The 13657-nt window shown below is 35.9% G+C and overlaps 2 protein-coding genes across 3 annotated transcripts; one reads left to right on the top strand and one right to left on the bottom strand.

The window, feature by feature from the left end:
* Positions 1-424: 424 nt before the first annotated feature.
* LOC120072981 (putative amino-acid acetyltransferase NAGS2, chloroplastic) lies at positions 425-8455 on the top strand. Of its 2 annotated transcripts, none has more exons than XM_039025533.2 (10): positions 425-1137; positions 2879-2966; positions 3159-3367; positions 3492-3643; positions 3940-4390; positions 5152-5249; positions 5970-6081; positions 6245-6404; positions 7322-7394; positions 7761-8455. In XM_039025533.2, exons 1-10 carry the CDS (start codon positions 733-735, stop codon positions 7912-7914), a joined length of 1902 nt encoding a protein of 633 aa, XP_038881461.1. In that variant the 5' UTR covers positions 425-732; the 3' UTR covers positions 7915-8455. The 2 variants fall into 2 exon arrangements, with proteins under 2 accessions (XP_038881461.1, XP_038881460.1); XM_039025532.2 differs by lacking the exon at positions 425-1137 and adding an exon at positions 2190-2744.
* A 736-nt stretch (positions 8456-9191) lies between these two features.
* FRO1 (NADH-ubiquinone oxidoreductase-like protein) lies at positions 9192-12640 on the bottom strand. Its single transcript, XM_039025534.2, has 5 exons — positions 12225-12640; positions 11392-11480; positions 10845-10974; positions 10051-10080; positions 9192-9456 (listed from the first exon to the last, which is right to left on the bottom strand). Exons 1-5 carry the CDS (start codon positions 12381-12383, stop codon positions 9397-9399), a joined length of 468 nt encoding a protein of 155 aa, XP_038881462.1. The 5' UTR covers positions 12384-12640; the 3' UTR covers positions 9192-9396.
* Between the last annotated feature and the right edge of the window lie 1017 nt (positions 12641-13657).

Genomic DNA, 13657 nt, shown 5'->3' with positions numbered 1-13657 from the left:
TAAAATAATTAGTTTAATGTGATTAAACCGACTATCTCTGCTTCTTATGAAATAACACACCTTTTTTTTTCTAAAAAAAAAATCCTAAAATGTCATGGGTTAAAAAAAAAGATTTATATTGAATTTACTAAATTGCCCACGACATTCCTCCACGTGCCCTTTCCAAATTCGCTCCCATCTGCTGAGCTCAACTCAAATGAAATTCCCCATCCACAAATGAATATTCCCGGCTGCAAGTCACGTGCAATGGGTACCCCGCCCCATCCTAATTTCTTCTTAATTTCTAATTACGAAAAGTTCAATTTAAAAATCGAGACAGGAATAAGCATAAAGAAAAAGAAAATTCGAATAATACCAATGACTCATTTCTTTTGTCTTTCTCTTAAATAATTGACATGGATTCAGACTGTTTTTTTTCTTCTTTATAAAAAATTCTAATTTACGTCCATGAATGCAGAGGTCATCAACTTCCCAATTGCCATTGCTCAATTATTATATAAATATTAACGAATAAGCTCAAAATCGAACCTCACCAACCGCTTCCCCTATTCTTCTATTTTATCGCCACTGCACAATTCCTAAATATTTTTTACTCTTCAAACTTGATTTCTCTTCTCCCCACCGTTTCGCCGCGTTTCGCCATTCTTCATCCTTTGCTCTGTTCTCTCTGTTTCAGTTTCCCAATACACTATTGAAAAGAAAAAGTGTTTTCTGATCTGGGCGGCGGCGGTGATGGCTACTCCGACATCGAGGACGTGGGTTTTTCCGAAGAGTTATCACCGGGAGTCATGGTCTGATTTTAAGTCGGTGGGTGTGAGGCGTGGGTGCAGAGAGAATTTCCGGCGGCGGCGGACGATTGAGGGTCCGATGAACCATGAGAGTGGGAGAAGAAAATTGAATTTGGGATTGGCGGCAGGGAGGGTCTGCAAACGGGAGGAGGCTAAAACAACCGATCTGGGGCCGGAAATTGAGACAAAAAATGATGCTTATCATAATAAAGTTTCTGAAGAAGACAGGAGATTTATTGAAGAATTCCGAGATGCTTATCCCTATATTTTCTCCCATATCGGCCGTACTTTTGTCGTCGTTATATCAGCAGAAATTGTGGCCAGTCCTCGCCTCCATGCCTTGCTTAAGGTCTCTCTCTCTTTTTTCCTGGAAAAAAATTGCTTCTTTTACTTACTTCTATCAATGGCGGATTATTATACACTAATTTTAGTTATAGTTAAGTGGGAACTTAACCAAAGCCAAGAGACATAGTGAGAAATGATCAAGTGGGGCCCTTTGTTTAGATCATCACGAAAAAGAAAAAGAAAAAGAAATAAAAAAAACTTCAAATTAATGTCTTCGTCAATGTTAATTTATTTTAAACTCAAATATCTTTACGTCACACATTATTTATTTTAAAAGTCCAATCTTTGGAGATTTGGACTAGGGTGCTCATGGTTGGATTGAGTTAAAAAAATTTTTAGACCCAACTCAATTATTTGGGTTAATTTTTTCAATTTAAATGATAAAAAATGAATCAACCCAATCTAATTATGAAATATTGTCAAACGTAAATATGTAAAAATCTAATATAATTGTTATCATATATATAGTGAAAATTTTCAAATAATTATGTTATAAGTAATAAAATTTTTTTTTTTTTTTATTGTTAATAATAAATTTGGGTTGATTAGAATTGGTTTAAGTTATATTAGGTAAACAACCCATCCAATCCATAAAATTTTCATTTATTTGAACTCAATCTAACCCAAATGTTGATAACCAAACCCAAACTACACATCAGTTGATCAGTTTTTTCGGATCATTTGATTTTTTTAACACTCCTATTTGGGACCAAACCCACTCTCCCAAGTTTTTATCTTTAAAGAAAAAAAAATCGGAAATTGGAAGTACTTTGAGGTGGAAGCGCTTTGAAGGGCCAAATCAGAAGTGCTTTTACAAGTTGAAGGTGAGATTGAGACAGGCTTTTGTTTTGTCGCTCGATCTATATTGATTCTTGCGTATCTCATCGGCTCTTCGTTGCTTTGAGGGGGTTTATGATAATGTTAGAAAAAACAGCGAATGACAAAGGCCAAGTGTAGAACTAAGCTTTCAGTTTCACCACCACAGTTTCGTTTAGTCGCGTCTTCTTTTTCTTATTGCACGTCGTTCTCTTCTCGCCGTGCTTCTCATCTTTCCATGGCTCCAAACAAATCTGATAGCGATAGCCACTATCCCAAAAGAATTGGGCTCAGCCCATTTGGAGTTTCGTGGCCCAAAAGGTCCAAAATTCTACGACCCTTTTCTCGGTGGTCGGCGGCTTGGCCATGACTTTTATAAGTTGTAAACTCCAAAATTCTATTTTGTCACCCTCTCGTCTCGGTTCGTCTGCCATGGCTGCCTCCCTTTCAAGCTCTCAGCTGTATTTACAAACTCCCCGAGGTTTTCCTTCTAAAAATGTCCCTTATAGACGTAGTTTCAGAAATGGGAAGGCAATGTTTAAATTCAGTAAGGTAGAATTATGGGACAAGGGACTGAAGAAAGTTGGGGAAAACTCGAGAAGGTTCAATCTATTGAACTACGGAAATGGGGAGGTGGAGGAAGAGGATGAGGATTACAATTCCGTGGAGGATAAGCAGTTTGTGCGGTGGTTTAGGGAGGCTTGGCCTTACTTATGGGCACATAGAGGAGGCACTTTCGTTGTGATGATTTCTGGGGAAATTGTATCTAGCTCTTACTTAGATCTTATTCTAAAGGCAGGTCTTATCATCATCTCTGTAATGTGTCTATTCTCGTGTTTATATTGATAAAATTCTTCTTGTTCTATGATGTAATGCTTGAGTTTTGGTTTTGGCGTCAATTATCCCGTTGAAGCTATTTGTATGTGCAGGACATTGCTTTTCTTCATCACCTTGGAATTAGATTCATTCTTGTTCCTGGGACCCACGTTTTAATTGACAAACTTTTGGTAGAGAGAGGTTTGTAACTTGATGTCTTTTGTATATCATATGCAATATCGTTGAAATCAAGGACTTGGGTCACTTTATTATTATTCTTTTAGTTTACTAAAACAAGAATTTGTTCTTTTTTCAGTTCTCTTTCTTTCTCAATGTTGACCTTAATATGTTTTTTTTTTAAAAAAAAAAAAAAAAAAATTGTACTCGTTACAGGAAGCAAGCCGAATTTTGTTGGTCAATACAGGGTTACTGATAGCCAATCTCTAGCAGCTGCAATGGAAGCGGCTGGAGGTATCAGGGTGATGATTGAGGCAAAGCTTTCCCCAGGACCTTCTATCTGCAACATTCGTAGACATGGTGACAGTAGACGTTGGCATGAAGTTGGTGTAAGCGTTGTTAGTGGCAACTTTCTTGCTGCTAAGGTAGAAATCTTTTTAGTTTGTTAATGTGGTTTTTGGAATGAAACGGTATCTGATATTTCTGTGGTGATTTGGGATATTATTTAGTTGTAAATTTGTAGAATGAGTCGTTACTCTCCTTTTGCAGAGAAGGGGAGTTGTTGATGGTGTTGATTATGGGGCAACGGGTGAAGTTAAGAAAGTAGACGTAGCTCGCATGCGTGAGAGGCTTGATGGTGGTTGTATAGTTATATTGAGCAACCTTGGTTATTCTAGTTCTGGCGAAGTTCTGAATTGCAAGTATGCAATGAAGCTTGTAGTTATCTGTTGTTAAAGCTTGTTTATAGTTTCTTCTTTGATAATTATGACTCTTTTTATGGGCTATTGATCAGTCAGTCTCTCTGTCATGCGCATTTCATTATTTCTCAGCTTCTGTAATTGTTTCCCTTGTATATCCGTGAAGTAATTTACAGAAAGAGAAAGTGGATAGTCGTAATGCTTTTTATTCCTATAAATGTAGTGCTTAAATTAAAAGGGTGGATATTTAGTTAAGAGGTAATGCCATTACTGATGATTTTTTGTTTTGTGGGTTTCAGTACATATGAGGTTGCAACAGCATGTGCCTTGGCTATTGGAGCTGATAAGCTTATATGCATTATTGATGGTCCTATTCTAGATGAAGCTGGACGCCATATCAGTTTTCTAACTCTTCAAGAAGCAGACATGTTAATTCGTGAGAGGGCTAAGCAATGTGAGATAGCTGCAAATTATGTGAAAGTTGTTGGTAAGGAAGATTTCACTCGTTATAATGATTCGAATGGGAGTATCCATCTGCAGAATGGAACAGCTTCTTTGGAAGATCATACTCCATTCCAGAATGGGGTAGGTTTTGGACCTCATCATATGCCAGTATTCCAAAATGGAGTTGGTTTTGGGAATGGAGCAGGGCTTTGGTCCTCTGAACAGGGTTTTGCAATTGGAGGTGAGCGGAATAGCCATATGAACGGTTACCTCTCAGAATTGGCTGCTGCAGCTTTTGTTTGCCGGGTAAATCCTTCATATACTACCATTTACCAAGTCTGAACATGTTCCTAAACCTTTTGCTCAGTATTTATCATATTTAAGTCTTTAACTATTTCAAATTGATATTCTATGCTTTAAGTTATCATTAGCGGAGGAGCGAAAAGGAAAGAAGGAAGTAGGGGGCAATTGCCCTCCAAATAGTTTATTGTAATTCAAAAATTATATACATAGTATTTAAGATTTTGTAGGTATCCTCTAGTTACCCCCCTAAATTTCTAGAATTGAATGATTTTTTATTTTATTTTATAGGAAACAAAAATTCCATTGAAGAGATGAAATTATGAAAGGGGATCTATCCAATTGATTACAAAAAAAAAAACTTCTCCAATTAGTCATAAGATTTGATAAACTATAGTTACAAATAGAGGAGATCAATTTACACCAACTTAGGGATAAGAAAGTAATAGACGAGAGGGTTGCATTGTAGTCTTGCTCTTTATATGTAAAGTAGAATTGAAAGATCACATATACAAAAAATTAGAATGCAGAAATTTGCCCATCTCTACAAAAATTCCTTGGTTATTATGTGAGCCTTTTATATTTGATATTGGTTCATGTTCCCTTTGTCCATTCTCGACCTTTGTTCCTTGGCATGTGGCTGAATACATATTCAATGCTTGGAAAATTACCTGAATTATCCACATCGTTGTGGAATGAATTATTTTCAGTTCATGTTGATGATTGTTCTGAATTGGGCTTTATCGAGTTTGTGGCCATACTTTTAGGGTGGTGTTCAAAGAGTACATTTGCTAGATGGCACTATTGGAGGAGTTTTATTGCTGGAATTGTTTAAGAGAGATGGAATGGGCACCATGGTAGCCAGGCAAGTCTCTTTTGTTATATCTTCAACTCAACGATATACTATCAAATTTCAACTCAAACAATGGATATACTTGACAATAAGTTTCATGTAATTAAGGGCCGAGTATCATTTGGGTTTTTTCCCCCTCAGTGAAAATTTCCGTTCTTGTTCCAAATTTTGTATTGTTAGATTTTTTGAGGTCTACTAGCGCACATTCTAATTGTGTGTTGGAAGCAATTTTAGTTTCTGTTGGTATTTCAGTTTCACTATATTCATCTAAATATTGTTGATGAATGTATTGTTGGTGACTAGACTGTTAAAATCATTTCTGAGAAGGATCAATAGTAATGCTCTGGGAATTATGTTTATGAAAGAATTCGTTTGTAATTAGAGTGATAACCTTTTGGCTTTTTGTTTTTGAAAACTGTGTGCCTTTTTTTCCCCACCATTTCTCCATAATGGTTTTCATCTTTCCTTAAGAAACATGTGAATTCTTAACCAAATTCTAAAACACAAAAATAAGTTTTTAAAAATTATTTTTTTTAGTTCTCAAATTTTTGCTTGGTTTCTTAAAAACATTTATAAAAAATAGATTACATAACAATGAAATTCAGAGGTAGAAGTAGTGTTTATATGCTTGATTTTCAAAAACTAAATAGTTATCAAATGAGGCTTTAAAAGTAGTCAATGGATTATTTTTTATCTATTAACTGATACGCACGACAAACTTTTTGTTTCTAGTGATCTTTATGAGGGAACACGAATGGCCAGAGTGTCTGATCTTCGTGGAATTAGACAAATTATACAACCTTTAGAAATGGCTGGTACCTTGGTTCGTAGAACTGATGAAGAGGTTCGTATTTGAACTTCCATGCTTTTCAGTTTTTTGCATGAACCACTGCCCCATAAGTTATTCCAAGTTTGTGGTTATTGATATTTTATTTCCCTATGGAGCTTAAGTGGAGTTTTGAGATTGATTCATTGGAATATTTGACTATCCTGTTTTGTTATTGCAGCTACTTGAATCACTGGACTCGTTTGTTGTTGTTGAGAGAGAAGGTCAAATCATTGCATGTGCTGCTCTCTTCCCTTTCTTTGAAGAGAAATGTGGAGAGATTGCTGCTATCGCAGTTTCTGCAGAGTGCCGAGGGCAAGGGCAAGGCGACAAATTGCTTGGTATGATAATTAATTGTCGTTTTATCACATACTATATGGAAGGAGTGAATCCCGTTCAACTAATTTAGGCCATGGTTTACAATGCCTGTATATGGTGACATCAAGTGCCTATTATAGTAAAGATGGTTTGTATTTGGATTGACTTTCTAAGTATTTTAAAAAACATTTTTTACGCTTCAAAACAACCAAACAGCCGATATATTGGTTAGCTCTTAGGATGGCATCTTATGTAGGGTCTCCAAGCCGTTGTGCCACAATCAGTTTCCTGCGGCAATTCTTTTTATAAAAAAAATTGGAAGAGTTTATTTTGTATAGCTTTTGTTCTGTTCTTTTTCGGTAGTTGAAATGAAGTTAATATAAGTTCATTGCTGATTATTGTGGAGCAGAATGCTCCACTGGAAATTTGTTTTCTGATATAAATAGCCACTGAGATTACCATTTGAACCATTCAAAACGAGTGTTTGCTTTTCATGTTTTAAGTGCTGAGTTCAGTAATGTGGCAAGTGAAGTACATAACTATAGACTAAAGCCAAATTATACTCATGCTTGAACTCTGAGTGAGATAGAATAGTTAATGTACATGTTTTCTAAATTGTCCCGAAGAGTACATGGTTTAAAACCTTGAGATTTTGATAGGTATCTTGGGAAATATTATTTATGAACAGTAGAGAACAAGGTGAAAGATATTACCATATAAACTCAGCCTGTTTGAGAGGGTTGTATTCTATCCTAAATAGCTCTACAATCTCCAATACAAAGATACCCTCCTCACTTAGGACTAGGTGGTTTCACTTTTTTCTTTCTTGAATAAACATTAATAAAAAGCGGGCCTAACAGATTTTTACTAGCCAATTCAGGTGACCTGGGTGCTTGCTGTTTCCATCAACTGATACGTAATTTTGCTTACTGAACTGCAGATTACATGGAAAAGAAGGCCGCCTCCCTAGGACTGGATAGGCTCTTTCTGCTGACAACACGAACGGCAGACTGGTTTGTTTGCAATCTTACCTAATTTTATTGCATCTCTTCCTGCAACAGTTCATCTATTTTTAGATTGATTTGAAATAAGTTGCTGGATGCTTTACCAAAGCAGCAATACTCATCCACTTACACATATAAGCTCTAGCATAACTTTAGTTAGCAATGTCATTTTCATATTCAGATCACTCATCTTTTTATTGATATTAGTCTGAATTCGAAGATGGTTCTCATTAGCTTTTGAGAGCTAAATTTTATATCCTTCTCGAATTGCAATGTGATAAGATAGGAAAATGTCAACTTGTTCAGTTATAGCTTTCATTAGTAATTTAGTTGATTATCTAAATGGAAGGAAATGATTTCCCAGTTGTTTAACAGGTTTGTGAGGCGTGGTTTCTCAGAATGTTCATTTGAATCAATACCTGAAAAGAGGAGAAGTAAGATAAATCTATCCCGAAAATCAAAGTACTACATGAAGAAGCTGTTGCCAGATAGGAACAGGATTGGTAGTGTCGATAGGGCCTTTGCTTGAGGTTTAATGGAGCATTGAAGAAGCATTCCATTCCATATGTTGGTCAGGAATAACATATGTTTTGACCATAAGAAAGCAAAATTTCCTCTTGGCTACCTGATACTCATGGTCCTTGTTTTATCCTGTATCCATGTCAGTCGTCACCTCGTCATACTGGATGATCATACGTAGTTCACCAAGACGTACATATTCTTGCTGAAAAGAAGTTGATTATAGGTCTCCTTATAAAATTTTGATTGTCTACATCATATCAATCCAATGCAATGTATTTGTGACACCAAGGTTGTATTTATACTTTGTTTGGCAAATGAAGTACATAAATAGTGCCTTTAGAAAAAACTAAAAGGAGTATAGAAATAGCGACAAAGTCAAAAGGGTTCCCCGATGAATTTTTTATTCTCTACATAATATTAAAAACAATCTAATGCCACAGGTTGTAATTATGCTTTGATTTGGCAAATGAAGTGCATAAATCGTGAGGAGGTTAAAAGGTCTTTCTGGGCAAATATCAAACCTATAACTTTAAATCATGGACTAATAATTATAGTGTATCAATTTATATGAGTTATTATGCCAAGCTATTGGTTTTGGCTGAGTTCAGTCATCAGCTCAAACTAATGGTTGATTGATTTCTAATGATATTTCTTTACAAATATCGGCTGCTTGTTTTAATTTCAACAGCTTTATACCATATAGGTAATACCTATACATATATAGTTTGTTTACTATATTTCTAAATTTTCTATTCTTCTATCACCTCCTAACCGATTCTCTTCTCTTTATCATCTTCTACTTCCTCTTTTATTTTCCTACTTAATCTCTCCCTATTTCTCTTTCCTTCCTACCCCTTCTCTCTTTTCCTTTCACTAGAGGGAGTCGCAGAGAGAAAACCACCGTGATCTCCACCTACTCTCCTTTATGACTTTCCTCAAACTATAAATTTCTTTTTCTCAAAATAGATGCCGACCAACAGACGAACAACCAGTAAACTCCAGTAAAGTTAAACCTTCATTACACAGGTGGGAGGCTGCAACTATCATCTGAAGCAGAAAATAGCCAGTACTCCCGAGTTACAGCGTGCTCCCGATAATATTTTGCACATGATCCATTAACTTTGTCGAATGTGGACTATGTTTGTGATATGGCTCAAAGTTAATCAGCACTGATTAAAATAACATTCATGGAATTATGCTATACACCATTACTAAAGATTCTCCTTTCATTGCACAAAACAATCAACTTATCAACTCCTATGCTCGTTCGTTACTCGAGATGGGTGATTCAAATGCATACGAACTTCATTCAATGTTCTGTAACGGTAACGTAAAGAGAGAACAAAAGTTAGAAGGTCAAGCGAGTATAAACCACGGTTCTCACTTATTATAACCAACTTCCTCAAAAATAAGCAACAAAATGGACTACATAAACCCCCCAGTCTGTTCCGCCTCCAATTAGATGAGAAAAAAGAGTGTCGAACAAGGTTTAGGCCTCCTTGGCTTCAGGAGGGCCCTTCCATTTGAAATTATCCGCATATGCCTTCACCTGCAGTCAAAACAGGGAGTTAAAAATTTTTTCTGTTTCTTTATTTTGGATGCTCGCATTAGTTAGATGACATAAAGAAAACAAGCAGCATCAAAATTCCTTCATCGGTGGATGCTAACATGATTGACTTTCAAGCCAATTTGTCAGTCTTCATCCTCCTCCTCCATCTATTTTAAAAGGAACTCTGAGCTGTTAGTTAAGACATCTAAAGTACTCTAACAGTAGCAACCCAAACTTAAGTCACTCGGGAAAGGATTAGCATACACTACCGAAGCAACTATTGGCACCAAAAGGAAACTGGAACTGAGCTCTCCTAAACTAAACACAAGAAGACTCTAGATTCCTAAAGGATTTATAATTCCCACATAAATGCCAGCAGAACTTTAATGACAGATGAAAGAAGTTGCATTAAACAGAGGAATAAATTTTAACATAAGGGATCATTCTTTGAAAATAGTTGAAGTTTGTATATGCTTCAGCGTGGCACTATGGAGGGCAAGCAACCCCCCTCTTCCAAAAAAGAAAATACATTCACAGTACCATAGACAAAATACAAACTCAGTGAAATTGAAATAATGGGAAAGAATCTCAAACCTTCAAAAGTGGTGTGTGGCGCTTCTGAACCTACAAAAAAGAGGGAAAAAAATTCAAGAAACACAATCAACAGAAGGATAAGAAATTAACCCAAATTTTGGGGATGGTATCAATGTCTCATGAACTTTCTTTATCATATGGACCAAATTGAAATATAAACTGACTTCTCCCCCTCAAATTTCGCCTCTTGAAATTTATGAAGTTTAGCTTCAAACTAATACTGGGACATTAAATAACCGAATTAATTTCCACTGTCTTCAAAAAAAGATCTTACATTCGGATTCAAGTGCCAAGTTATAGCCCAAATGCAGAAATCATGAATCATATTGTTATTCTAAATAAACATATTAAACAGCCATATCCACGGTCAATTTCATAAATCTGTGGGAGACGGTTTCCTCAACCCCTACCCTTAGGCTGTCCTTTTGACTCTTTTGAATTATTTATTCAGAATCAGAATGCATTATTTCACTTTCAACTTGCACAAAAGTGAAGATCATTGTCAAAAATATTTGCGCAATTAATCAACACTACCAACTATATTTAATACTTATTTGAAGGAAACTGACAGTGGAAAAATAACATGGTTAATAACTAACCAAAGATTGACAACTCAAACTACATATAGGTATTTTTTTCAAAAAGATTAATCTTTCTTTACCCGAGTTGATTTGAACCATAGACCTCTTGGTCCTCAATACATACAAATGCCAGATGAGTTAAACTCTTTTTGGCAACTACATATAGGTATTACATGAAGAAAATTCTTTCCAAATGGTTAAACCAAGCATTACCACATATTCCCATCCATGTTTCTCAGCAAATGCCTTTGCAGCTTCTTCACTATCAAAAGACAGTGCAGAATCCCCTACATTGGCATAGGGGTCCCCAGTAGAAGTCCACCCCATCAATGGATTTTCCCACCTACATACATGACAGAGAAGCATTAGAAAACCCTTTACCCTTCTGTTTGATATTTTCCTTCTCTAAATGAGAAACCAAGCGTTTATGAAAATAAATGAAATATTACACACAGGCAATACAAAACAGAATCAATTCACCACAAACGGTGCCTGATCAGAGAAAAAGATTCTAAAGAGAGAAAAATTAAAAGGGAAAAAAAAATCTATAACTGTTGAGAGTAAGAGAACAAGGACCAATAACTTTTAGGCACTTGAAGTTTGCCCAGTATAACATGTTGTGCACAATATTACAATCTAAAACCTAGGAATTGAGTTGAAATTTCTGTTAACTAACGAAGCAACAATTTCAGATTTTTTTTGTCTTTAAAATCAAACTCGGAAACAAAGAAAGAAAAAAAAACCAAAGAAGGATCCATACTTTTGTGTTGACATAAAATTGATTTTCCACTTGCCAACCTTGCCTGATCCTTGTTGGGATGCAGTTCTAGCAGGAGAGTAAATTATAACCTGACATAATTTCATAAAAGGAAGACAAATGAATCGTGATGGTCAGTATAGAAAATGATTAATATGACAGGAAAATCCGCACTAACGATTTTCATATTAGCTTACAATATTAAACCTCAATACATGTAGAGTTCAATCCCAAAAAAACGAAGTCCAGAATTTTATTTGTTTTTTTTTTTTAAAAAAAAAAAAAATCTCAACATTTGCCTTACATACCTAAACAATGGATCATTCAACAATTGGTCCTAATAACTTACAGAAACTGTGAGATAGTTATTGATCAAGCCTTTGTTAAATCAACTTAAAGAAACGGATTTCTGCTCGGCAACTGATTAGGATCTTGAGACTGCAATCGATAGCAATATACAAGTAGCGCATAAGGAGACAAAGAAAAGGTGTAGGTGTTCTTTGGGATTGAACCTCGGGCTCCTCTACATACTTTAACCTTATTCTAATCAGTTTTCGGTCATCAACAGCCGGAAATTTCCATCTCCTTATCAGAACTGACTACATTTCGACGCAGTAGTAACAGAGTAACACCTAATGGGTTTAGCCACTACAGATATTTCAGAAAAGGCAAGCTATAAACAATCAAGAATACCCAACCAGACGGGTACAAAAATACCTAATCCCCAAAAAACATCAATAACATCCCATTACCCGATCCCTCGAAATTCAATTAAACGCAAGCAATCAGAAACTCGTTGATAAAAAAAATACAGAAAATGAATGTCTGGGCTATACCCTTCTGGTTAGGTGTTCCTCTGGAATTCCGGAGACCATACCGATCTCGCCAGGCTTGACTTGAACCAATGAATCAGTGGAGAATGACCTGCAGAGAGGAGCCACAGTACCACGGAGAGCACATCCGTGACTCCAGATTCGCTGCAAGGAGTTCGCCATTCGTCGATGAAGAAAATTCCACGCGAAAACTAGTTTTCCGTCAGCCTCGTCCCCTGTTACAAATACACTTCCAACTCGATTGTACTTCAAACGACGGAGAAGAGATTTACGGAAAATTTCACAAAATAACCCAAAAACCAAAAACTTTTACCACTTTGTAGAAACTTATCCACCTTTTTATGATGTGAAATACCATTTTTAAAACCTCCTCGCAACCTCTACATTCTTCCTCCTTCAACGATTTATTTAGCAATTGTATTCAATACAATCCAATACTGTACCCATTTATTCTCAACTAATATTATACCACCATCATTGAATGTTATTGATATAAAAAATAAGATAAGTAATGGAAGACCACTCTCGATTATTCTGAACATTTTCAGTGAGCTCATCGACTTATTCTCCCATTGTTCTCTAAGAGTTTCACTCTGACATTCTCATCATTAATCACTTCCATCGATCGTTCAATTCATTTTATCTTTGGGTATAGAGCAAGATTGTTCGTTAGAACCAGAAACAGAGAGAATGTAAGTGTTTACGGAATATTTTTTCTTACAAGATGACTTTCATAAAGATACGAGATCGCTCACCATAATGTAAGTGATCGTTTAGTATTATATGGGTGATCGCTTACATTAATATGAGCGACTGTTTAGAACTTACTGGGTGATCGCTTATGATGTACTAGACGATCTTCTATAGTTTACTGGGCGATATCTTAGAACTTACTGGGTGATCACGTATTACTCATTGGGCGATCGCTTTTTTAGTAGCAATTTTAATCCAATTGTCAATTTTCTGATTGCAGATCAATGATGCTACTTCATAAATGATATTCCGTGTAAGGAATTAGTGAGTGTTCTACACCAACAACTAGATATTGACCCATATATGTTTGATATACACATCAAATGTTGTTACAATCTATTGGTCCCGTGTGAAATCTGAACCCTATTTTCCCTATTTAATTGTTGAAATTAGTAAAATGAGGGATTTGATATTTAAGTAAAGCGCAAATGTAGGGAAATGGGTAAAGGATAAGGAAATGAAGAAGGAAAATGCTTAGGTATTTGAAATTTGACTCTCGAGTGTTTATAAGTTGACTAGCAAGAAGAAATTTTGGTTAAGTGTTGGTCGTGAAAAGGGTAGTCCAACATTGAGTAAAGGTCATCGTACATTGAGTAAAGGCCATCATGCATCAAGTAAGGATCATCGTACATCGAGTAAAGGCCATCGTGCATCGAGTAATGGCCATCGTGTATCGAGTAAAG

The sequence above is a fragment of the Benincasa hispida genome, chromosome 3 (assembly GCF_027475165.1).
Source record: "Benincasa hispida cultivar pf3 chromosome 3, pf3_genome.v1.1, whole genome shotgun sequence".
Taxonomy (NCBI): domain Eukaryota; kingdom Viridiplantae; phylum Streptophyta; class Magnoliopsida; order Cucurbitales; family Cucurbitaceae; genus Benincasa; species Benincasa hispida.
Note: the sequence above shows the minus strand (reverse complement) of the source record. Positions and strands in the feature narration are given on the sequence as shown.

What these genes read in the sequence shown, in the direction of transcription:
- LOC120072981 (XM_039025532.2), top strand. Translation starts at nt 2,316, where the DNA reads ATGACTTTTATAAGTTGTAAACTCCAAAATTCTATTTTGTCACCCTCT. An exon ending in TTCGTAGAACTGATGAAGAG is followed by an intron (nt 6,082 to 6,244) that starts GTTCGTATTTGA and finishes TTGTTATTGCAG; the next exon opens with CTACTTGAATCACTGGACTC. An exon ending in ACAACACGAACGGCAGACTG is followed by an intron (nt 7,395 to 7,760) that starts GTTTGTTTGCAA and finishes GTTGTTTAACAG; the next exon opens with GTTTGTGAGGCGTGGTTTCT.
- FRO1 (XM_039025534.2), bottom strand. Translation starts at nt 12,383, where the DNA reads ATGGCGAACTCCTTGCAGCGAATCTGGAGTCACGGATGTGCTCTCCGT. An exon ending in AACATGGATGGGAATATGTG is followed by an intron (nt 10,081 to 10,844) that starts GTAATGCTTGGT and finishes TCTTTTTTGTAG; the next exon opens with GTTCAGAAGCGCCACACACC. An exon ending in GCCACACACCACTTTTGAAG is followed by an intron (nt 9,457 to 10,050) that starts GTTTGAGATTCT and finishes TTTTGACTGCAG; the next exon opens with GTGAAGGCATATGCGGATAA.